This window comes from Haemorhous mexicanus, chromosome Z, assembly GCF_027477595.1.
Source record: "Haemorhous mexicanus isolate bHaeMex1 chromosome Z, bHaeMex1.pri, whole genome shotgun sequence".
Lineage (NCBI taxonomy): Eukaryota > Metazoa > Chordata > Aves > Passeriformes > Fringillidae > Haemorhous > Haemorhous mexicanus.
In genome coordinates, this window is record NC_082381.1 from 72,738,399 (window position 1) to 72,765,075 (window position 26,677).

General features: G+C 40.5%; 1 protein-coding gene across 1 annotated transcript; it reads right to left on the minus strand.

Moving 5' to 3' along the window:
• Positions 1–3,904: 3,904 nt before the first annotated feature.
• On the minus strand, positions 3,905–26,637 carry SNX18 (sorting nexin 18). Its single transcript, XM_059837107.1, has 2 exons — positions 24,892–26,637; positions 3,905–7,798 (listed from the first exon to the last, which is right to left on the minus strand). The coding sequence occupies exons 1-2, from the start codon at positions 26,435–26,437 to the stop codon at positions 7,545–7,547; spliced, it is 1,800 nt and encodes a 599-aa protein (XP_059693090.1). The 5' UTR covers positions 26,438–26,637; the 3' UTR covers positions 3,905–7,544.
• Between the last annotated feature and the right edge of the window lie 40 nt (positions 26,638–26,677).

A 26,677-nucleotide genomic window follows, 5' to 3' on the forward strand; every position in this document is an offset into this window, starting at 1 on the left:
GACTTTCTACACAACTACTCATAGCACAAAGCAAACCTGGTACCACACTCTGACAGCAGGGACCTTTACCTCTGATAAACTTGCTTCACAGATCCTGAACAATGATGCAAGCAAGTGAGGTTTTCCCAACTATTACTAAAGTTCTGAAAAACTCTTTCTATATTTCTCACAATAACATTAAATGAAATCGACCCTTGATAGATTAGCACTGGCACAGATTTGACACAACAATTGAATTAGGACCATATTGGGGTAGTCATCTTGCCTGCAACATTTCTCTAAGCAAAGAAAAATGAAAAATACTGAATGTGGCAGCATCCTGCCAGATGGCACTGGGGGACTCTGACAATTATCATTTTGCAAGTGCTGTTTTGCAACATTGTTCACGTGTTTGCAACCAGAAATTGCCGGTGAAACTGAACTGCTGTTTGCAGCTCTTTCCCCAGTCACCTTAGGAAGCATTGGGGTGGAGGTGATGGGTATGGCAGCCTCCTGCAGGACAGGGAGCCAGCCAAGTACCCCTCAAGGACAGCGAAGGAACTAAATGTCTCCTGCAACTCTTACCTGAGGGCTAGTGACTAGAAATCAAAGGGAGAATACTCTTACAACATTACTTCACCATCTTTACTTTTAATTATAGAACTGACTCAAGGTTTTTTTCCAAGGACAATATCTTAAAAAACAGCATGGGGTGTACCAACAGAAATACAGCCACCTTAACTCATTGCAAATAAAACCTTGTACTGTCTCACCAAGCTCTAAAATTTTTAATGAATTTATGTGATGTTCCTCCCATGCAGCATTATTTTCTCCATAAAAGATTGTTAATTAAACATTCAAGAGTGAAAACACTCAAGAGAAAAAAGATGAAATTCAAAATTCCTGCTTTTATCTTTCACAGAAAGTTTTCATGCACCTTGGAAATGTCTTTTAAAACCAAAAGCAGTACCATTCTCCATTTCAAATGAGAATGTTATATTCCCCAAAACAGGGGATGGTTTTGACTAAAATTGCAAGATAGAGCTTTTTGACAGACAACTTCAAAATTCTGTATGTTAGATTCAGTAGTAAATGCGCACAGGAGGGGAATAGTCTGGGCTGCACACTTCTGGGTTGATGGAGGGATGCAATTTCAACTCACTGAGCCTGACATTCTTCCCAGTGGAGTCCAGCAAAAAAAATTCCATTGATTTCAAAGTGGGACCAAATTAAGTGGCAAGTCTATCAGTCAGTCAGTACAGGAGATGCCTTTTAACTTTACAAAATTAAGCTTTACTGTATCTATTACTAATTTGTATTTAAATTAACTCAGGGCATGCCTGAGCATTGCTGTCAACTGCATGAGTCTGAAGCATATCAAAATTACATTACTTACATATATTATATGATTTACTTTCCTCTGTGCAACACATACTATAATGCAGTGTTACATTGAGAAATTACTGAATTACAAGGCAGCATTTCAAGCCTTAGGAAATGCTAGAAGTAAGTTAGCCCATGTGGCTAATTCTGCTTTCCTGTGAATATACATCCAAAATGTGCTCATGATTCATCTCAGAAGGCCTTTATCATTCCATTAATGGAATGAACAGTACCTGAGTGAGAATCCTCCCTACTCAACATGTGGCCCCATCCCTTATTTCCTAAATTATACTCACACTTCATTCTGATAGTGCTAAATATTACTTTTCTCTGTAGGGATTTATTTTTTTTACTAAATCAATATCTAATTTCTAGGAGATTATACTTACATTTGCAACATTCCAGCAATATGATCTGCAATGGATTACAAATGTTCTCCAACTTGTGCTGGTCTACCTAAAGAAGTGAATACCTGATTATTTTTTTCCAGACAACTTTGCATTTGAAGTATTGCCTTTATCCAAAGCAGAATGTGCATAGCCTTCAATGAAAATAGTGAATTCCCATCACCTTGTTCAGTGTAACTCTTGGGTTTAAACTCAAGCCTACACAAAATAGAGAGCATATAAATGATTTATCTCACATGGCTTATATTGCATAGAGCCTGGGTAGAGACAGGGACAGAGTCGAGTTCTCTGAACACCATTCTGTCAAGTCTGACAGCGACCTGTACCTGATCTTCACTCTGCTGGACTTTCTCACAGTGCAGAGTACAACTGATGCTGCAAAAGAAGTAAGGATTAGCCAGACAACAACCTCTCTGAAAGACCTTAAGCTGATTAGGACAATGCTTTATATCATGTACGCTTAATCAGGCAGGGAAACAGTGCAAAAAGTTCTTTGACCATGTCTCATGAGGTGGTGTCTTGATATACTAGTTACCACAGGCAACTTTAATTCTGAAATATTTTTTAATTTTTCTTTTTTTTTTTTACTGAATGATTAATCTTAGTATTCCTAATACAGGAGTTTTTATGTGCACAATTTCCTAAATTGATCTCCTCTTCCCAAGAAAAAAGGCGTATAACAGAACACATGAGGGCACACCAACACCCACTGTGCTGCCTGAATGGGCTTGAATTATGGCATCTCCTTCAGCCCCAAAACCTACAGTTCTTCAACAGTTTTCAACTGCCCATGAGACCATTGAGCAAAGAAAGTAACATCTAATGATGGAAACAAAATATTGCTGTCCTCAACATGAGCAGAACTAAAGTTGGCCATTTTCTGCCTGCTCATGATGGCTATTTAGAAACAGCAAAATGCCTTGGATGATTTGGAAGCCCAAGGTATTCATTATGCACTGGAGGAAAAAGCTTTTGTAGTCATAGGGCTTTCTCTTCTCTCTATTTTCTTATCTTCATGTTCTTCTTCAGCTATCTCTGACATCCACCTTCTTGTAGCTGCCAGGCACAAGATCAAGCTTGTGTTCCAGGCTGCTGCTCCTGTTCTCCCGTGGCCAGGCCTAAAAAGCCAGCAGCACATATCGACAACTTCTTTCCTCAGCTTGTGGCCTGAGAGGTTAAGCCCCCACTGAATGAAGGGGAAAAGAATTGCACTCAAAGCCTCACTTGCTGCTGACTAGGTTAGACTCAAGATTGCCTGGAGCAAAGGGGAGTTAAAGAAAATACATCTGTCAAAACTGAGCACAGCAGGGCCCAGAGAAATTTTGAAAAAACTTGGAAATAGACAAATTTTTACAGGCTGTGCAGAAAGAACATCTAAGGTTGTAAAAGATAATGAATCTGTCAAATATCAAGTCCTTTCTCCAAAGTATGAAAGAATTAAAGATTTTCAGCCAAATTGTTTACAGAATGTAAAAAGAAAACACTCTTTTAAATTTTTTTTATTTACTCCTTTTGAGAAATAGCTGAGCAATGCTCATTTCAGCTTCCCAGAAGAATTCAGGTTTCAGCAGACAACCAGCATGGAAGATGCTAGCTGGAATGGTGAAGGTCTGGCAAAACAATCAGGTACTGCCAACCAGATGTTGTAATTCACCAAAAAGATACCTGTGCCTCACCAAGTAATGTAGGTATTTTCAGTGCAGGCAGCTGATAAAAGTTTTCTAAAACCAAACCAATTTTATTTGCAACAAGAATGTAGAGAACATGCACAAATCATAGGGGTAATTCTCTTCTGCAAATATCACAAAAGAAAAGGGATAGGAATCAAACATTTAATAAGTTTAGTATGCTGCTAATTTCTAACTATAAACCCTACAATTTGAACAGAAATATTATTCACAATCCACTTGCTGGGGATTTTATGTAGATATATTACCCTGATGGGTTCATTCCAGTGTTCACAGGATTCAGAACTTTAACACAAACCAATACCTCAGTGGATCTTCTTGCAGACATCAAACCCCAACAAGCATACTAGATTATTACTACTTATACTACTTACACAAAGACTGTGATGCATTGAAAATTAATTACTTGAATCACATGAAACAAAAGTGCTTATGATACACAGCAAATTTGCTTTCTTTCACATTTATTTAGTTAAATTGTTAAAATTCCTTTGGTGCTTCCACACAATATACATTCACATTACTGTAGAGTACACTTGGATCCCAGACCACACCACTCAGTAGTCAGCCAGTCATAAGTGGTCAATGTCATACTTGGTCCAAATACAATTAACACTGTAGTTCTTATATAGTGCAGCAAGCATTAATAGAGTTCAGGCACCCTACATCATAAAGTCATGCTGAGCTGGAAGACACTCATCAGGATCATTAAGTCCAGCTCCTGACCCTGAGGAAACTGACTCCAGACAGGAATCCCCGAGACACACCATATGCCAGAGCATTGTCCAAACACTTCTGGAACACTGTCAGTCTTGGTGCTTGGACCACTTCCCTGGGGAACCTGTTCCAGCGCCAAACACCCTCTGGGTGAAGAACTCTTTCCTGGCATCCAACCTAAACCTCACCTGACACAACTTCAGGCCTTGAGTCCCGCCACTGGTCACCACAGAGATGAGATCAATGTCTGCCTCTCCTCCTCATGAGGATGTTGAAGAGCACAGCAAAGTCTCCCCTCAGTCTCCTCTTCTCCAGGCAGCAAAGACCAAGTGACCTCAGCTGTTCCTCATCAGGCTTCCCCTCCAGAACCTTCAACATCCTCATGGCCCTCCTCTGGATGTTCTCTAGTAGTTTAATGTCTGATTTTGTGGCACCCAAAGCTGCCCCCAGCACTCAAGGTGAGGCTGCTCCAGTGCAGAGCAGAGCAGGACAATCCCCTCCCTTGCCTGGCTGCTGATGCTGTCCCTGATGCCCCCAGGACACACTTGGCTCTCCTGGCTGCCAGGGCACTGCTGGCTCATGTTCAACTTGCCATGGACCAGAGCCCCAGGGCCCTTTCCATGGCACTGCTGTCCAGCCTCTCATTCCCCAGTCTGTCTGTACATGCAGGGCTGGCCCATCCCAGGTGAAGAATCTGGCACAAGCCCTTGTTGAACTTCATATGGTTGGTGATTGCCTATCCCTCTGAATTGTCTATCTCTCTCTGGGGCTTCTCTGCCTTTAAGAGCATTCACAGTCACTTCCATCTTAGCCTCATCATCCATCTTAGTACTCCTTTGAGTTCTGTGTCCAAATGATTTTTGAAGACAGTGAAGAGCATAGGGCCTGAGATCAAGCTCTGTGGAACCCCATTGGTGACCAGTCACCAGCCTGATGCAACACTCTTTACTGTAACTCCTTGTGCTCCACCCATCAGCCAGTTCAACTTCAGCTCTATAATGACTGAGGAAAAAAAGGAAATGCTAATATATATGTAGACTTGAACCTTTCTGTACTCTGCAACCATCTAAACCAGGACTCCAGCCAAGATTTTCTGGTACGTTAAATTTAACAAATTACTACACTCACTTTTCCTGTGCTCAAATAAATTCACAATGAGAAAGTAAGGTGAAGGCCATGACAGTTTATTAGGGAAAACTGTACCTGTCTGATAATGTTGTATGAATACATATCACAGCTTGATTTCCTCCTGGACATGAACATGACAGTAATACTAACCTCCTAAAATACTTCTACTGAACCAAGATCAATTTCTGAAGAGGTCTTAATACCTCCACATAGAATCACCTTGATTATAGTCTGATCTAATTACTGTAAAGACATTTACTAAAACAATATCTGGCTCAAGCAAACATTAGCCATGGAACTCAGCTCAAACCTAGCTCACGACCCTGTCACATAATTAAATGACATATGGGAAAGCAGGAGTACTGCTGGGAAGAGCTGTTAGGGGAAGTGGTGAATTTTGAATGTAGACTGAGACACCATGAGGAAGGTAAAGAGCAAGTTAGCCCTATGACTGTGGTCCTTATTTTATGGTCAATCTTGTTTGCAGAACTGTTTCAACAGGCTGGAAACGGAGTCTTTCCTCACTGATTGTCCTTTCTTGTAATAATACTTGCTTTCCCCTCTTCATTATTCTGCATTTTACTACTTTATGTGTGTATTAGAAGCACCGCCAAACACAGCTTGTGCAAAACAGCCATCTCAAAACGTTTGGGGATGAATCTTAGAATCAAAACTACATTCTTAAGTGCTATTCCTCTGAAACAGAGGCGTGGGGTTAAACTACAAAACTTCACATGATCGTGTGAAAGAAATGCACATTTCTGCTGCACAGGTGAGGAATGATTTATACTTAACTGTAATTGTTGCTCAGCTTTTTTTTCCAGGCTTTTATTTGTTTAAGCTATTTTTGATTAATTCAATTAAACAAAAAAATAAACATTTTGCTTCCTCACAAAGTTTTGTTATTTTTTTTCAGGAGAAAAAAAGATAGGATAAACAAAAAACCTCTTTCATACTGACCTATAAGAAGGAAATCAATAGGTGAGAAATACAGACTTAATTAAAGGGAAATAAGCCATAAATCTCTTTAAAAGATAGTGTTTACATATCTATAAATGCACCCTGCTTGTCAAAAATACTTATACAAAAATTAAGACAATTGTTAATTCTTGAGTGTTACAAACATAAAAATGCCACCTGTTTTCCAAGTCAGTTTAGCCAAGCCTTCAGATAATTTATTTACTGATAATCCCCAAAAACTTTTAACTTAGTAAACTAATGAATCACAGTGGAGTTTAAACTCAGACAACTGGCAGTGCAGATGCAAGTCTGAAGTTAAACTAAATCAGCAACTGAACAAAGAGCAAATAATCTGAAACTTAAAAAAAATGTTGCAGCCACATAGCCTGCATTAATATCCCCTTGATATATGCAATTTTTATTAGGCTAGCTCTTCAAATTTCCACTTACAGTAATGCTGTATACAAAAAAAAAAACCCAAAAAACCAAAATAAAACAACAACAACAAAAAAAACCACCAAAAACCCCACCCTTTACTGTATTATTTCTTTCAGAAAGGGAATTAAGTGGTGTATTTTTGTACATGTGCTTTACACCCTAGTACATTTTACAACTAGTCTTGATTTCCAGGGAAAGTGCGAATAAATCTAACTTTTCCCCTTTGAGCTAACATTTGTTGTAAGAAAGTACACGCTTTGCAAACTGGATGGCAGCTGAATTTTTTTCCAGTCAATGTGAGGTTTCATCATCAGTTCTTGTCATAGGCACCAACCCTTCATTCATTTCATCATAAAAATGTGACTTACTAGAAAAGGAAAAATAGAGTCTAAAGGCACAGAATCACATAGCTGCTCTAGTAGGAGTCTGTAAACAGAGAATTGCTTGAATTTAGGAAATCCAAATCTAGGAAAGTAAAAAGGCATCTGAAGCAGGCATTTATCTAGCCAACTTCCTTAAATACCCAAAGGGCTTTGAGGTCTATGAAGTATGCACTAAGATACTGTATTTCAAAAAGCAATAAGGCAAATAGTATACTCATTATTTCAAAAAAGTTACAATGGTGTAGGCATACACAGTATAACTTAGTTACAATGCATGGTACTGTTTCTACTACATAGCCCTATAACTGTTTCCTTTCTACATAATCAGAGATTAAACCCGGGTTCCAGGTGAACACAAACCCGTTCTTGTACCGCCATCTACCACTGGCACCAGCTCTTCAGCAGCATTTGCTCTGCTGCCTGGGTCACGTTCATGCTGGGCAGAGTCCACAGATCAGAGACTAAACACTGTCATACTTGTGAAGAGCTTCTTCTAGCTTTTGCGTCACTTTTTGAAAAAAGAGTATTTGCTGTTGCAAGAAATGCTGCATCTGTGATTTAAAGTCCCTCACACGAATTTTGTGGAAATGATTAATTTCTGCGAGGGTTGCAAAGGAAATAATGTTACAGCGTTCTTGAATGCCCTCAGCTTTTTGGAGCTCCATCTTCCCCTCTTCCACATGTCGCTTACTCTCCTTTACTTTGGTAAGGGCTCCTGTGTAAAGAACAAAATGACACAGTTGAACTGTAAGGACCACGTAGACTTAACTACTGAACTTTAACAAGTGAGTTAGTAACAACAAGAATTTGTATAAGACTTATTCTCAGTGTACTTATAGGTGTGCATAGACATATGTGCAAATGAAAGACAATAAAACAAAAGATTTTTAAGGTAAGAAAGATCAGGGACCAGTGGATCCTGTGTAAAAAATAAAACTCAATATTTTTTAAGGCTCAGGCATACTAAAGTTACTAGAACATCCTATTTTACAACCTTAAAAATCAGATGGTGTCCTTCAGAGAATATGTTATCATTATACTTATAGAAGAGTAAGTGAAAGCACAAGAAAACTAGTCAGATCAATTTAAGTCTACATAAATACTAGAAAAATAACTTGTTAAGAATAACTTGTTAAGAACTGGACTATGCGAAATACCTCTTTTCCCAATCCTCATGAAATGTCAAAAGCATATCTTAATACACAAAATCTTGTCAAAACATGTTTTTGCTTTTACACCAGATATACTCCAAAACAAATTATTGATTACCAGAGAATCTAAAAGTTTATCTCTAAGTCACAGATGCCCAAGCAGACCTTATGCTTACACAGTGCTGTAAAACGTAGTACAAAAGCAGAGTTACAGAACTGACAATCCTCCCTCTCCAAATAGCTAATTAAGGCACACACATCCTACAAAAGCAAAGTATCAATAAAAACCTACCCAAAGCAGAGCCATCTTGAGACATTCATACTGGACTCAATTTCCCACAGAGCAACTTCTTAGCCTTACTTATTTTATTTATAGAACTAAACCAAATCAGACTAGTACAGCTTTTATCATCTCACTAGATTCTTGTTCCTGTAAATACTTGCAATATTGTAACTCTCGTTTCAGATTACACTTCTTACATGTGACTACAGCATGCTGCCTGAAGGCTAAGGGCAGTGTCTGCCTCTGGGGGCTGCAAGGCAGAGGCAGTGTTCCACACCTTCCTGGCTCCCATGGCATGACAGTGGGATGGCTAAGAGCTTGGCACGGGCTGCTTTTGCTGATTAACCTCATTATCTCCAGCCTGGCTCCCAAAACATCACTGAAAAACCTTTTCCACACGCAGTGGCGCTGGCTGTGACACTGTGCCAGAAGATCTGTATGTTGTTCTCTAAGGAGTAAGGAATCTGGGAGGTAGGGTATGATCTAAAAAAACACTTAATCCCTTCTCCTACAAGAAGAACACTTCTTTCAACAAATTTAGCCTTAGCAAAAATTTTTCTGTGCTCTGTGGGCACGACAGGAATCTATGCACAGCTGTGAAAAATTGAAATTTGGGACTTACTGGAAGCCAGATGTAGCTGGTTAAATAAACATGACAACTCTTCAGTTGTGATGTGGGAAACAGCTTTAGATGTTATTTCTAAAATGACTAAACTGGAAAAGAAATACTGAAATTCACAGTATCAGCATCTGAAAGCATAAGTAAGCTATGGAGCATGTATAATCTTCAGATTATTTTACATCAATAAAAAACATACATTACCAAACACAAGTGCCCTCCAGACTAGATATATTACGTATTTTTTTGCTATTAAAAATAAAAGGAAAGAGAAAGATTTAAATTAGTGAAGGAATCCAGTGGGGAAAGTACTGTATAATCATTAGCACTGCTCTGTTAATGCATATGGATCATACTGGTCCTGTAGTGGAAATTCTTTTAAAATCTGGACAGACTATAACCAGATGTCAGCAATATATGACGTAGCTCATACATATGCATAAGTATAAAGCTGTACCTTATTGCTTGTTTTTTGTTTTTTTTTCTTTTTAATGCCTTTAAATGAAGCTTTTAATAGTAAAATAATTAATCTTAAAATAACTCCATAGAGGGATAATATTATCTTATTTTAGGACAGTCAAAGAATTCTCCATAAACACAGAGAAAAAAACCCCAAACCATGTGCTTTACTTTAAGAAGAAATTAATTGTTTAAAAATGTCATTTTAAAGCTGTTCAGCATCTACTGAAGTTTGCAAGACTTAGTTTAGCAAATCCAAGTAAAAGTTATTAGTTTTCATGGCTTTGAAAGCAGCTTAAATGATAAAAAAATGCCCATTTTTCCCAAACACCTTTCCATAATCTACACTTCTCGTACTTTAATCTATGTCAGCAAAACTCTGAGCTGGAACAGAGATTTCTTGATGTGAAAGGTTCAATGATTCATCCTACAATGAACAGAAGACAGGGAATTGTGGAGTGGAGAGCAGCCCGTTGTGTATATCCCTCATGAAGAGAAGCGTCTTGCGCAGAGATGGCTCAGTAGGTGATGGTAAGTTTAAGGACTCCCAGCTCACAACTCTGGACCTGCTGTACCCCAGTCTGTACACTATGAACTCCCCCAGCTCCACCCTCACTAATCGATCCATCACACTCAGGGCCTACTCTGGCACCTCAGCTCCTGCAATCACCCGTGGGTGGGAGGCTGGGGTGAGCAAGACCCACTGGTCTAGAAGTACACCTGCAGAAATTTCTCCTGGTTTCTGATTTTAATTATGTGAATACCTAGTATTGGTTTGGATAACAAAAAAAAAAAAAAAGGAAGATGAATTAAAAGTAAAGAAGGCTGAATCACAGCAATTTGAGAAGAGGCTAAAACATATTTTAGGAAGAAGAAACAGAAGGAGCCACCTCCCAATGCATAGTAGCTCAAGAAAGCCTTCTGCAGAGTACCTGGGATAAATATACATCAGTGCATTGTGTATCCATGCCTGGGATATACACCAGTGCACTGTTCCCAAGGGGATGGAATACATAAACATTAATTCTTGGGCTTTTTTAGATCCAGATGTACAGATTCTTTTCAATCTTGCTCATGCGTTTAAAGACCTTCTGTCAGGAGTCACTTCCCAGTGATCAGGACTAGCTTTCAACAAGTGAAGAGGGCCTGGATTAAAAATGATGCAAAAAACTTAGCCACATCTATTTCTGTTCTTACAGGTGTGGAAAAGCTTTATATGAATGTTGTTTGTCACTGCCCAAATCCTTACAGTAAACAGACTCCAATGCTCACTGCAGCTAATGGTTTAAAAGAGACTCAGATTTCAGTTACTGTTTTGAAATATGAAATTAGACAACACAAGATGATACAAACGCATTCAACAAGGGACATTTGTGCTAGCAAAATCTGTGCTAGTGTATTCCGCTAGAAGCCAAGAAAACAGGGACAATGCAGAGTTCTCAGTAGAAGTAAATAATTTCAAGCCATAAAACAGCGTACTAGCAGCAGCTTAAATGGGTGCTGAAGAATTATGAGGAAAAAAGAAGTGTATCGAGACAGTAAGCTAGTCATGGAAACATGAGATTGCTATGAGGTAGGAAGAGTTGTACACATTCAGGAAAAGAAAATATCCTGAACCCAAAAGCACTTAGGTGTGGGTTAAACAATCTATTTTCACATCATCTGGAGTTTTATTCCAGTAACAAATGTTTTGAGATTGTGTGAAGTGTCAAATAAGGATGGGTCCATACACTCGATTTCCTTCCACAGAGGAAGTACATGTGTACTCCTATGAACCCATGCTGACGTACATGCATTTCCAAGTCCAAGCCGCAGCCTCCAGTGTGGCTAGAAGGCAGAAGTTTTGGGGTTCCTGTCCTCCAGACTGCAATTCAGACTGCTTTTTACTCAATTCCTTAGTCTCCCTAGGAAGGCAGGCTTGCCCTGTGCCTACTAGCACATGCAATCAGAAGCCAAAGAGCAGTGATACCTGCAAAGGATGTAGCATCTTTCCCTTTCCACCTCTTCCCAAAATACCCAAAAATCAGCTCTCAAGTGCTGAATGCAACAGATAGGAGTGAAACATCAGCTGTGTCCAAAGCTACTAATTCACACAAAGAATTCTTCAGGGCAGGAGCCCTTTTTTTGCTCTCTATTTGCACAGTGTTTACTACAGTAACATCTGTTTCATGGCAGGGCTTGCACCATTCTTAAAAAACACAAACAGTACATTGCTGTAGCAGCAGCAATTTAACTGCGTACAGTGATGCTGCACATGGATGAAACACAAGCATCAGTTCAATACTGCTGAATACAGCACCTGAAGCAGTGGCAAGCACCAGACTGGGGTCTGAAATCTGCTGTCAGTCTCAAGAATCTGTTAAGTCACCAATATATCAAAGTTTTCAACTTGATTCAAAATATTCAACTTGAAATATTCAAAATATTCAACTTGAAAACTCACCTACTTGTAAGAGCCAGCAGGTTAATTTTTTATATCCTATGATTGTAATGCCTTTATCATTGCAGCTATTAAAGTATCTCTTTCACTTCAGTGATAAATTATACTAAAACAGAGCAAACACATTTTTTTAATGATCTCTCAGCAGCTGTACCTCAGAAATCTTGTGCAAATAAAATTATCTATGCAATAAATATTTCATCTTTTACTATCAGCAAGCTACAAAATAATATTTAGTGCACTACTTACTAGAAGGTAAAACAACATACATTTCCACACCATTCACCTGTCCAGCATATTAAATACTCTAACAGGATGCATAATGTGTCCTTCAAAGCACCTTCATGAAGAGAGAGCTTTGCACTTGTCAAACAACTCCCTTAGGTTTACTTTTCTGACAAGAAATCTAAGAAACCATCTCTAATGGAAAAGGAAAAAAAAAATGAATGATGCTGCTTTCATAAAAAGATGCACAAGCAGATAATGTAACTAAAAATATTTTCTTTTTCCTTATTTAATGATGAGATTATTTAACTAGAGATCTTTGCTTAAAGATTTGAAAAAGCAAACCCTAGGTAGCTCACGTGCATGGAAACAACATTATTTCTAATCCAGCAGAGTGCTGCCAGAGCAAGTTGGTCTACATGGTTGTCCCTCTTACTCCAGATCTAGCAAAGATGTTGTTACAAGATGTCTCAAATGACTAATCCAATAAAAGAATGCAAGTGGCCTGGGGAGAGAGATGATGCCTTAACTCTCTCATTGGCTTAGCTATGTGATCCAGGTCAGCCCTGGGTTACACAATCATTAGCTCCAACACAAGGGAAATTGCAGAAGCATTTAAAGAGTGTCCTGTTTTCAGCTAGGGTAGAGTTAATATCGTCTCAGTACTGTAACAGTGCTGTGTTTTAGATTCAAAATGAGAATGATGTTGATAACACACTGATGTTTGGGTTTTTGCTATGGTATGTTTATTCCAAGTAAAGGACTTTTTCTGCCTCCTGTCTCATGTTCTGCCAGTGAGGAGGTGCACAAAAGAAAACTGGACATAGTCGGGCAAGTGATTGGAACTGACCAAAGGAACACTCCACCCCACAGTTTATATCCATGCCCAGGATATAAACTGGGGGAGTTACCCAGAAGCACAGCAGATCTGGGTTGGGAAGGGTGTCTGGCATCAGTCAGTGGGTGGTGAACAATTGCATAGTACATCACCTGTTTGTTTCCTTTTTATTATTATCATTATTATTAAAACTGTTCTTTCTTATCTCAACATACAAATTTTACTTCAAGTCTCCTCCCCATTCCACTGGATTTAGGGTGGGGGGAGAGAGAGGAAAGGGTTTAGTGAGTTACTGCTCGGTGCCTAACTTCCAGCTGTGCTCAAACCATGACAATGAGATAACACATACATGAAATCCAACTCTGAAATAATTCCCAAACTTCTTCTCAATTTAAAGTGAAATAGTAACATAACAGAGATTTTGCTACACTGACAGATTATTTTCTTAAGAACGCTCTGAGCAGTGATTAACAAAAGAAGCCTACACTGAGATTCTGCAAATTCTTTACATTTTCTGGCCAAGATTTATAACGGAAAGCAGCATAATAGGAATTTGCCTGAAATTAAAACCAGAAGACTTTTTCTGTGGAGACGGAACTAAAAGAAATGTCACAGGGAAAAAGTACCGTTACAGTTATTAATATTAGAATGAGTTGCTTTAAAAAAATCTATTTTACAGTTTTACACCAAAAAAAGCAAGTGGTTTTCAAACCCAAAGGCAAAATTCTGCCACTTGCTTTCGGTAAGTGCCAATTCAATAGTTTTCAAATCCAGTCTTTGCATTTAAAAGATGACATTCTTCTCCTTTAGCGCACAAAAACACTTCAACATTTCCTTTTCCATAGTGAAATGTCAAAAATATAAAATTCAAATATATCAAACTGCAAGTACTTTAGTATTATAGAGGGTTTTGTAGATACATGAAAATAGCTATAATGCTTTTAGAACCTGCAGCCTAACAATAATTGAAGAAGTGAGCTTTGTTTTTCATTGATTTGTTGCCTATTGCTCAAAAAAAGCCCAGAACAACAAAGTATTATCCTGTAAATTTAGGTTTATAAATCACAGCATTCTGCTGACATCTATATCAACACTGACTGACTACAGTTATTAAAATCAGACATAATTGTTTGCTCTTTCAGTTACCCTGATGCAAAGCTTATTGAAAGCTGACACTAAAAAACACATTCTTCAGTTCAAAATGAAGTCACTTTTTAATTTACACAACTCAAGAGCTCACAGACAGTCTTTGCTAGATATTTCAGAACATTAATTAGCTGTAACCTCATCTGATGATCTTAACTTATAAATTGATTTAATTAACATAAACCAAATTAACAATGATGCTAGAATGCAGTGTAAAATGTCATTTTTTCAAAATTACCAGGGTTACTGGTAGTCTAACTAATATCTTTTTAAGTTTTAATAGTATGATTATTAAGATCTGATTAGACTCATTGAGCATACATCTGTCAGTTAGTGTACACAGAGGAAGAGCATACAGAGCTGATTTATTTATCCAAATCTACAAGGATTGTAATCATATCTGTGCATTTTCAGAGAGTGTAAAATGATCACACTACTGAAAAAATATTTAAATCTCCACACTGTCAATGTGCATTTCAGTCCAGAGTACCCCAGAGGAATCAATGAGCCTTGGTGTGTAGCACCTCCAGTACCAATGTTTTGCTGGGCCATGCTACACCACACTGCTATGTGAGCAGATGCCATAGCTTGCCTTTGGAGGAGTTGATAACAGAAAATGAGAGCAACATGGTCAAGTAAATGAAAGAAACATCACTGAATTAAAATTTTAATGCATCTACTGCCCCACATAATGCCATTATAAAGTTTTTTAAAACCCCAACAAAACATAATGTTAGGTAGCCACACGGAAGAAGTGTGTAAAATGAGATTAATATTTTCCATTCAAATGTTGAATGCAGAGATGTTAAAACTGTTATCTTCGGATGCATTGTATGCTAGCAGTCTTCTAAACAAACAAATTACTTTATTTTAGACACTAAAGCATGCTTAAACTGTGCTTGTGAATAGTTTTGACTTTACAAGCACCTACAGTGATGTCTGAAAGGAGGCTCACCAGGAATCATTTGACTGTAAAATCCAGTTAAACTATGTGTACAGCTGTCTGTTATCACAAACATAACATTTTGCACCACAGCCTAGAGGCAAATGCTAACTAATGCTGGGTTTGCCCAGTTCTAAGGCACTCTGTACTTTTTGGCACTCACATGTACCATTCAAAAGACTTTTTCTTTGGTGTGGTTTCAGCTGGCAGTGCAGACTAGGGGGACCAAAAAGAGTGAAACATAAACTACACTGGTCACGAGAAACACAGTACATTTGCCCATTAGAAAGGTAGTCATGTTTTTTAGGACCACACTGGAAAATTTAGGCAATTGGAATTTTCAGAAGTACCAAGATGAAACCTTTCAGTCATTTTTAGTACTTCTCATTAGTTTACATCTAACTAGGGCATCAAACAAGCTTTCTAATACAGAACTCTACTTTTCCTGAATTGGAGTTGGTTTATTAGAGTTCAGTTGTCACAGGTTTTGTGAATTTTTCCTAATTAGGATGCTAGGAACAAGCACTTTGTTAGAAAGATGCTCCAGAATTTTAACAGCTTTTGTAAACATCCTGTTCATACTGCTGACTTCAAGAAAACAGCCATCAAAAATTATGCTGTCCATGGATAAAATAAATAAATTTTCAGTAGAAATGGTTAAAAACAAATGAGCAGAAATGTGTCATCCTTCTCCTCCTCTCCAAAATGGATGTGAGCACTATTACATTAAATGTTGACTTCTTCCAAAAATTTTGTAAGATTCATGGGATGTGGATGGACAGGGGAACTAGGTAACACTGTGTATCAACATCCAACTATTACTGAGAGAAGTAAGTATAAATGCAGGTTCCATTGACTCTTACATCACTACTTTATTGGAGCATAATGAAACACCTGCTTTTGGATGTTGTCTTCTGTTAAGACTAAAAGGGAAGCAAAGAACAAATACAACTTACGGTATTTGCTTGTCCACTATCACCTGTTTAGCTCCACTACTGTTGTAAGATGAGCAAATAAAACATGTACAGGCAGTTTAACATAAATTCATATAAAAGAGTTAAGATGCAAATGAAATGCAGATACTTGTTTATGTTATCCTAGTACCCTTTAATTGTCCTCTCTTAGATTTCTGAACCTTTCTCTGCAAGAGCAAAAAGAAGTTTTCTTGTTTGAAAAACTGCATTTTCTGCAGTTTCTCTGTATAAACAAAAAGAAGTAGAACTCCTGTAGCAGAAAAAAACATTCAAGGTAAGCCATCATTAATGCAACCAATTAAAATATGTTATACAAAAGCAGAACATGTGAAAATTTTAATGTAATGCTTTACCCACATTATTTAAAAGAAAAGCTTATCTAGTATACTGCTAGCTAGGCAGCATAGCTAGTCATGCATATAAAGATTCAAAATCACAAACATTCTAAAAAAAAATCAGAATAGTAAGTTGCTTTTTCTATGAGACAACAAAGCAACATAAACTCCGAATCACAGGATGAACCTTCTTTTGACATTGTTAATGAACTGCATGTAGGCATAAAAAGCATAGCTCAGTTCACTATGATTACAGAAGTTGTCCACCCATGATGTGTACCTACTTAAAACAAAGGCTGAGAACATCACACTTCTTCCTGTTCTGCTACAGTAACAACCCAAAGCCACTGGCAAGAACTGAACAGATTGTTTAAATGTTGGTGGGTTGTTTGGGGTTTTTTCCATTTTATTTAAGTCCTCATGACTTTTATGAAAGATACAAACAAGACTGCATAAGAGAGCATTTATTTGCTCTAGTCTGCTGATAAGGCTCATGTTTGTGGACTCAGCCAAATGTAATTTCCTATTTTTTTCAATTAAAATTTTCAAATTCTGTGTTATTTGAACCAGGAAATTTAAAATACATAAGATGCCAACTGGATAAGTTTACACAGTCTGCACTTACTGACTTGGCATTTTAACTGTTCAAACAAAGTCTAACAATGAAGTCATGGAAAGATGCGGGAAAGGCTGAAACATGTCCTTGTTCTAAAGGTGACTTACAAACGAAAAAAGTTAGTCAGCTTGTTTGTTTTTGATAATGTGCTAACGAAGAACTGGAAGAGCTCTGGGAGCTTTTTTCCATTTTCAGTCTACCAATTCTTGTCTTCCATGTTTGGATAGAAGCCCTATCAGCCAGACTAGGAGCACCCAGGACTTCAGAAGAACCAGCCCCCTCGATAGATTCTCCATATGTCTCTCAAAAGGCATTACTTTGTTTTTGAAATAGAATTCCTCTTTCTACAGTATACTTTTCAATTCTTCAATGTCTACACTGTTCTACTACTCCCTAGTTGCTCACAGAGTCCTCCCAGTAGATAAAGACTTACTGCTTGAGGCAAGCACATAGTATTGGGGCATTTTCTATGATATGACTACAAATCTGATGAAAATTTGTATTTATTTAAACATGCACTGCCTGTAGTCAAACCTAGAGATGTGAGCTCAAATCAAAACGTCTCCTGTTAGGACTAGAAGAGTAGACTGGAAAGACTTTCTGGTGTGTGGCAACACATGTAGTAGAGACTCTGATACCAGCAGGTTTTGAAAAAAACAACCCATTTGTGTGTTATTAGCCATGAAATGTCTCTGTTACTGAAAGTGTATGATACCAGACTAGTTTCAAAAGGTAATAGGAAAATGACTCATCACAACAGCATGAATCTCACTCCTTTAAAGAGCCACAGAGATTGTGAGGAAGTAGAAAAGGAAAAATAATCATACATTAAGAAGATCCATGTATCTTTCATAGAGACAGGGCATAGAAGTCCTTTTTTTTTTCTTCTTACTGTTTAATTTTCTTCAAGTAAAGGCATTGCTCAATTTTAAGTCGTTTACTCCTGTCCTCTGACTTCACACAAACTAAGGCAGCTGTAATTTTACACAGTTTCTAAATGTGAAGATTCTTTCACATTTTAGCTCCATTTCCTTAAGGTTACCTTCAAATATTGTGAGACAATATTGGGTAATGTGGCAGCAAGCAGACAGTGTTACATCATCACTGTGACAGCTATGGAGAGGCTGACATGGCAAAAAATAGAAGTCATCCTGGAGCAGTACATCCTTTCTCAGCAAAGCTCTTACACAGATGATGTGCCCATCTCCTCTTACTGCTGCACGGGTCATCTGGCTAGGATTGCATGCCTAGCTCTTACCCACCAGCTACCTGAGTTGAAGCCCATGCAAAGTGTATGCATCTGAGGGACAGAGGAGCAAAAAACCCTACAAGGCGGATAATAGGAAAAACAGTGGTGGGAAAAACCCTGTCTGCACAACAAATTTAAGAGCTTAGGAAGTAAGCCTAAGAGAAAAGCGTTGCTTTTATACTGCATATAAAGTTTTAGGTGCCAATATTAACCAGTCTGATTTATTCATTAATTCAAATACCACTTCGCCAGGGTAGGAGGAGGGAAAAGGAAGCTGAAAATATTAGACAGTTCCAGGTTTCAGTGCTGTTTGGGTTTTCTGGTGCTTTAGATTTTGACCCATTTCCATCTGAATAGATTTTTTACCTACAGTTTTGTAAATAATATAAAAATATATATGTAATATTTGTAAATATTCTAAAAACAGCAAATGCATTCTTTAAAGCCTATGTCTAGAATTAAGTTTGCTTCAGGTAAATAAGACTATTTGCTTTATTTTACTTTTCACAAACAGTGACCAAAAAACAGTAAGTCATTCAGGTACTTTTAAGACCAATTCTCTTAAATCCTCGAATGCAAAGGAAATGGAATTGCCTGTATCTCAGGAAACATTTAGACAACTTTTTCAGGTCTCTTTTGTAAAAACCATAGCCAGAAATTTCTTAAACATTAACATCATAATGTTAAGAGAGAAAAAATCTGGAAAGCAGAGATGAAACAGCATGTTAGTCAGTACTTCCTCCACTTTCATGAATCGCAAGAGGCCAATTATAGTAATTCCTAAAACAAAACTTGAAAGAAAGATATCCAAAACTCCCCCAACTTCTCTACTCTCTAGCGAGAGTAGAGAAGCAAATATGAAGACAAGAGAGCCAGACAAGGATAAACTACGATAGTAGCATATACTGTCTCCAATTCCCACAAGTGCATGAATTTTCTGAACTTGCATGGGCCTGCAGTGAGCATTTGTGTTGAAGATTACAGAAGTACGAAGATTGCATCAAGTTGAGCAAAGCTTTAGCAATTAATACGTAGAAATTATTTCACCAAGAATGCCTAGGGAATTTCCCCAAGCAGACCTTAAATGCATAAAAGAGAAGGTGTTATTCATTACAAATGGGAAGCTGCTTTGCTCCTCAAAATTAAAAAAACTGAACCAGTATTTCTTGAATGATACACCAGTTCTGCAATAGAAAATTATAAAATGAAGCTTAGTGTTTTGTGCCTCTGGAACTTAATATCCCTCTTCTGCAAATGTTTCGCCAGAGGCTAAAGAAAACTGTGTACAAGTGTAACTGTCTAATACGTACCTTCCAGTCAAAAAAACCCACATATATGCCCAAGAATATTTTCACACATGCACATGAGAAGCATCTACCTACAAGGAGCTGAGGGCTATATGCATGGAAGTATTGGGATGTTTAGAAGCTTGAGACACCACTCTGCCATTGTCTACCATATCCAGGCACTGGTTCTCCCTAATCACTTAATTTTCCAAATGAGAGCTGTGGAACAGAAGTCATTGTAAGGGACATATGCCTTGAGACTGATATGTTCTATACCAGCCTCAGTGGGACTCAAACCAAGTATTTCCAGATGGAAATGTGGGGTTTCCAACTTGGTACATTCTTTGCTATAGGGCTCAATTGAATGAATCGGAGACAAAGACTTGGGTGCATATGAAACCATGAAAGGTCTCAAAGCATTGACCAGTTGATCCTCAAATGGCATGTGGTACATAAATGTTCAAATATTTTGTCTGTTTCTTCTGTAGCAGTAACATTGACTCTTCCTGCAGAAAATTACTTAAACACTAGGAACTCAAGATGAAAGAAAAGGAATCTTGAAGAATCTCCGATTGAAGCTATTGCCATTTCATAAAATATCAATTAACAATATTAATAAGATAATTAACAGTTTGAAAATATTTCAGTCCATTGGTACACGTGTTTTACACAAACAGCACAAATCAGATTACATATGATGTCCTCAGCACAGAAGGCAGAAAGATCTGAATCCCAAAACAATTAAAAGCACAACAGTTAACACATTTTCCTGTTAAGATGCAGACAAAGCAACAGCAAGGCTTACATGGCTTTGGTTCATAATTCTAGAGAAAAAGAAAAAGCCCACATAGAGGGGAACTTTTATGTCTGTGGCTCTTTTTGTATAAGTTGCAGGAAGTTTTTACACAAAACCTCAGACATGCAGAGTTCTCAGTCCATAGCACAAATTGCACTTAGAAATCACATTCAGCAGCTCTTCAGCTAACTGCAGTACAGCAAAAGCATAACAGGACAAGAGAGTTAAAATTACAGAATCACAGAATGATTGAGTAGGAACAGACCCACAGGTATCACTGAGTTCAACTCAGCCCTACAACAGACATGCCAAGAGTCACACCAGGTGCCAGGTGAGGGTATGTCCAAATGCTTTTTAAATCTATCCGTCTTGGTGCTTGGACCATTTCCCTCAGGAGCCTGTTCTAGTGCCCATCCGGGTGAAGAACGTTTCCTAATATCCAGCCTCAACCTCACCTGACACAACTTCAGGCCATTTCCTTGGGTCATGTCATCAGTCACACAGAGATCTGTGCCTGCCCTTCCTCTTCCCCCCACAAGGAAGTTGCAAGCTGCAATGAGGTCTCCCCTCAGTCTCCTCTTCTCCAGGCAGCAAAGACCAAGTGACCTCAGCTGTTCCTCATCAGGCTTCCCCTCCAGAACCTTCAACATCCTCATGGCCCTCCTCTGGATGTTCTCTAGTAGTTTAATGTCTGATTTTGTGGCACCCAAAGCTGCCCCCAGCACTCGAGGTGAGGCTGCCCCAGTGCAGAGCAGAACAGGACAATCCCCTCCCTTGCCTGGCTGCTGATGCTGTCCCTGATGCCTCCAGGACACGCTTGGCTCTCCTGGCTGCCAGGGCACTGCTGGCTCATGTTCAACTTGCCATGGACCAGAGCCCCAGGGCCCTTTCCATGGCACTGCTGTCCAGCCTCTCATTCCCCAGTCTGTCTGTACATGCAGGGCTGGCCCATCCCAGGTGCAGAATCTGGCACAAGCCCTTGTTGAACTTCATATGGTTGGTGATTGCCTGACCCTCTACTTTGTCAGGGTCTCTCTGCAGTGTCTCCCTCCCTATGAGGGAGTCAACAGCTCCTTCCAGATTTGTATCACCGGAACATATTTAGTGTCCCTTCCAGTCCTTTTTCCAAGTCATGCATGAAGATGTCAAAGAGCACAGGCCTGTGGAGCCCCCCTAGTGACCGGTCCCCAGTCGGATACCACCCCATTCACTGTAACCCTTTGTGCCCAACCCATGAGCCAGTTCTCACCCTCCCCATGATGTGTTTGTCCAGCTGTGAGCTGCACATTTTGTCCAGAAGGATACAGTGAGAGAGAGAGCAATGGAAGCTTTAGTGAAATCCAAAAAGATCGCACTAATTGGTTTCCCTTGATCAACTGTGTGGATTATCTTGTCATAAAACAAAGACTCAATAAGCAGGACTTTCCTCTCATGAAGCTGTGCTGGATGTGATCAAGGACTGCACTGTCTGTCAAGTGTTTTCAAGACCTCTCAGAATAAGCTTCTTCATAACTTCTCCAGGCACTGACATGAGACTGACAGGACTGTGGAAGGGGTCCTCTTTCTTGCCCTTCTTGAGAACTGGGATGTTTGCCAGCTTCCAGTCAGCTGGGACCTCTTATGATTTCCAAGACTGCTCAAAAATCAATGAGAGGAGCTTCGTAATGATATCACCCCACTCTTTGAGGGTTCTTGAATGAATACGATCAGGCCCCATAGATTTGCAGGGATCCAGCTTGAGCTGGGAAGGTTGGGAGTCGATCATTCTCACACTCACGGTCCTCCAGCTCTATGCACAGACACAGGCAAGTTTTGGTACAGCTGCCTTTGTTCTTCCATCCATCTTAGGTCCAAGGGAATATGATCTTGGGTTTTATCAGAAGTAAGCAATATATTTGCATTATGTAGCAAAAAAAGCACTACTTCTAATTTCAGGGTTCATAATTTTAAAGGCATGGCCATTTAAACAATGTATCAGTCAGGCTGCTGGTTCCGCAACTTATAAGGGCACTTTGGGGTAATTTTACTGCTTAATGAGCTTATAAACTAGAAAATAAAACCCTTGAAGAAAGACATATCAACTCTATTTTTCAGATGATTTCTTATCACAAACACAGTTTCATAGCTGTTGACTATACAAACAGATATGTGTGTAATCTATAGGGACAATATTATTTCTCAAAACTGGCAACTATCCCAGACAGTAAATTTAAAACAAAACCTTTATGTTAAAAGAACACCAGACAGCTCATATTTTCATCTGAAGTTTACAGATTGGCATTGAAAAGCTGTACCTTCTTAACAGTACCCCTTAAGAGTAATAAACCAGCAATATGGAGCACAAAACATGACGCTCAGTTTTTGTCTAGTTTGCTGTCTTGTAACAGAAACAACAACAAACACACAACCCACACAACTTAGTTCCTGTCATGGCCATGTACACTCAAGAGACCACCCTCTCAAGCCCCTGCCATATTCCTATGACAAGCATGTACCATGGATGACACAGTGCTAGCTCAGATGCACTGGAGCAGTAATAGCTGCACACAGGGGAGCTGGACATTTCTCCAGTCTGCTCCAGAACAGTGCTCTAGCCCAAAATCAACTCTACATACTTCATGCTCATGCACTGCTCATTATTTACATGAACCTTCAGCAGTTCAGTAAGGTACACTTTACCAGTAAGTGTAAATTCAAATAGAACTACAAAAGAAATAAGGATGGTTTCAGCACCTATCTTATTATTTCCAGTCCTCTCTTCAAAGGTTTGTTTCCAAAAATATTTCAGTGAAGACCTCCATATAACCTAAAGCCTGAGGATGTATTATTTAAATAGTATATACAGTCTGCTGGATTTTTCCATCTAATACAAGTATCCATCCCTTTTTTTTTTCCCAGAAGCTTACAGATAATCCCATTAGATGACAACTCACTTTAACATGCTCTGCTCCCAAACATGACGCAGTGCCAAGGCCACTCATCTCTCCAAATCTAAAATATTTGAAGGCTGCTATCAAAACACAATACCACAGCAGCTAGCAAAGAAACTCCTCAAATACTAAGCTTCACACCACCCTTTCTTCTTCAAAATAAAATTAAGACTGTTTAAGTTTCCACTCACAATTTTTGATATTTGACAGCAGAATGGAAATTAGACTTTGATGCATACAATTTTTATGAAAAGCTTATTTTCTCAAATAACAACAAACTGTGCACTTTGTAACAATTCTCTTTCCTCAGATGTTCCCAGCAATGCATACCTCTGGACACCCGCCTTTCTGCTGTGTTGAAAAAACTTTTCCAACTCTTTTTACCAAACTTAGTGTACTGTTCCAGATGCAAAACCTCTGGAAATGTCATCTAAGGAGAAAAAGACTGATTTGCTCTGGGTGACAATTCACTTGGGATTTAATCTCCAAAATAATTTTCTACAAAGCTCATGCATTTTCTTGGGTAACTTATGGATACCCATTTCTGCAGAGCATAGGTAATGTTTTCTTGGCATTGGTTTTGCAGCTCAAATGCCCACACTCTCCTGAACTTTGAGTTGAAAACTACAGGTAAGGAACATAAAAAAAAAAGAATTAATGAGGGACTTACCTACTTGCAATGGTAAAGAATGTACAACTATCAATAATTTAACAGCAGCATCTCCTCATATACAGTATTTCAAACTTCTGTTTATCTGAACAAGTGTCATTACTTATATAGCAGATATTTTTTCATTTTTGAGTTTCTTTCTTTCTGACAGGTCACAAAGTACCTTACAACTAGCAATCTGAACCTGGACAGAGTGTTTCAACTAGAAAGATGCTGAAACAATAAGAGGTGACCAGTATCTGTTCATAATAATAAGGGCAAAGGTTGAACAACTAAGGACACTGTAGGTGACCATTACTCTTTCACAGGACACTTGGCTGAACAAAGATGCTCCAGCAGCCTTAAACATCTCATCAGACTGATGCTGCAAAACACACACCTCCACGTGCACCTTGAACAGAGTGGTCAATCAAAGGAGTACCTGCATCATCATCATATTACTTCATATTTATTACCTAACAGACAAAAGATTTAAGATATCTCACATACCTCAGAGTAATAGATGTTTGCATACCACTCGATTTCCAGGGTTTGTAAAAAAGCCAAATATTTTTTAACATATAGGCAGTTTAGTTTGACGTGGCTGCTTTCAGAAATACGCAGCTGAACACAGCAACCTCTGATCAGCAAAACTCCCAACTATGTTTAGGCCTTTGGCACAAAATAAAAATTGCCAGTGATGTGTTTTTTGTATTTCTAGTTAGAGTTTACCTAAGTAAATACAGGAAGATTGAACACAAAGCCAGCAAGCCAAACACAGGGCAAATTCCTATATCGGTTCCTAAATCGGTTGCATGCCACTGATACATAAAAGTTAAATTGTTTCAGAAAACACAAAAGGGTCTTACCTTTCTGCACATGGATGATGTCTGGAAAGTTGGCCAAATGCCCCTGATATAATGCTAACAAATCCATCACAGGATCTAGGTCCTGCCGGGGCTGATCTGCAAAGAGGTCCCCGATGGCATCATAGGCTTCTGCAGTGAAGGCTATAGCTTGGTTGAGGCCAGCTGAAAAGGCCTGCTGGTCCAGCTCAAATGCCTGACTGAGGCACTTGAAGGAGTGCCCCACCTTCTGGTATTCCTTCTTGAAACCAGTGACTTGTTTGCGGGCAAACTCGTTGGCTGTGTGATTAAGTTGCAGAGCACTCTCATCCATCTTCTTGGTGAAGGCTTTGAAGCCATCCACCTGGCTTTCCACCTCCTGCAAGTCCAGGCTGGCCCCAGGGCCTGTGGGGACACTGATGGTCAGAAAAAAGTTGGCACCCACCATCTCATCCTTTTCAGCCTTGCGCTTGCCCTGTTTCCAGGCCTTCTCATCCGTGCTGGGACAGGTGAGGAAGTGCTGGAAGGCATCGCACTGAGCCAGTACAGGGTGGCTGCACATGTGGTCCATCCACCAGGCCAGGCCTTTGCGACGTTTGGAGATGAAGTCCTCTTCAAAGCGGCCAGTGGCCTGCTTCTCTGGCAAGTGGGGCACAGAGATGACGGGGAACTTCTCAGCCAGGCGCCCATAGAGCCAGTCAAAGTGCTTGTAGCGGCGGTGCACCTGCTGCCCGGTGTGGCTGGGCACTAGCTTGTATGCGATGTAGCTCTTCATGCCCTTGAATTTGGTCTGTTTGGTGGGGTCCTCGATGGAGCACTGGAAGGGGTAGGGGTTCTCTTGCCACTCAGGGCCCCTGGGGCCCAGCACCACGCACAGCTTGTCCCCGTCCTTCACGAAGCCCGACGCCTCGCCCAGCACGAAGGCCTCTCCGCCGGATTTGACGAAGGTGGAGAAGCGATTGAGATTGCGGCTCACTGTGGCCGAGCTCTTGGCGGCGCCGCCGCCGCCGGGGGGGTGCGGGTGTCCCGGTGGGTGCCCCGCGCCGCGGGGGCCCAGGGACGGCTCGGAGCGGGTGGACAGGCGGTACCGGCCCGGGGCGCCGCCGCCCGCCGCCTCGTAGTCGGGGTAGGAGCTGCCTAGGGCGCCCGGCTCGTCGGCCACCGTGGAGCTGTCGTCCCAGTCGTCGTCCCAGTCGTCATCGCTGCCCTGGCTGGGCTGGTAGGAACCGCCGTAAGGCGGAAAGGGATACCCGGCGGGCGGCGGCGGGAAGGGCTCGGGCGGAGGCTGCTGCGCCGCCGGCTTGAAGGCGGCGGGGGGTGGCAGCGGCTCGAATCCGCCGACGGGGACGTTTGCGTAGCGGGCGGGCGGCGGCGGCTCGGCGGCGGGGGCGCGGATCACCTGCACATAAGAAGCCGGGAAGAGCCCGCGGTCCCCGCGGCTGTTGACGCCCTCCAGCCACCCCTCGATGTCCTGCTCGCTGCACAGGCTCAGCACCTCGTGCTCCCGCAGGGAGATCTCACCCGGGTTCTCCGACCTGAAGTCGTACAGCGCCCGCGCCCGCAGCGCCATCGCCGCCCACCGGGGCGCTCCCTGCGCCGCCGCCCCTCACCGCGTCGCGCTGGCGAGGTTGCCGCACAGAGCGCCGCCGCCCTGGGGCTCCTCGTCCCGTCGGCGGCCTGCCCGGTGCAGCTCCCGGTGCAGCTCCCGGTGCCGCTCCCGGAGCCGGCGGCGGGCGCGGGGCCGGGCCGGGCCGTCCCACGTCGCCAGTTGCTCTAATCCAGAGCCGAGCGGCAGGGCGGAGCAGCCGAG

Coding starts and splice junctions, on each gene's coding strand:
- SNX18 (XM_059837107.1), bottom strand. CDS start 26,437: ATGGCGCTGCGGGCGCGGGCGCTGTACGACTTCAGGTCGGAGAACCCG. Junction 7,799..24,891: donor CATCATCCATGTGCAGAAAG/GTAAGACCCTTT, acceptor TTCTTTACACAG/GAGCCCTTACCAAAGTAAAG.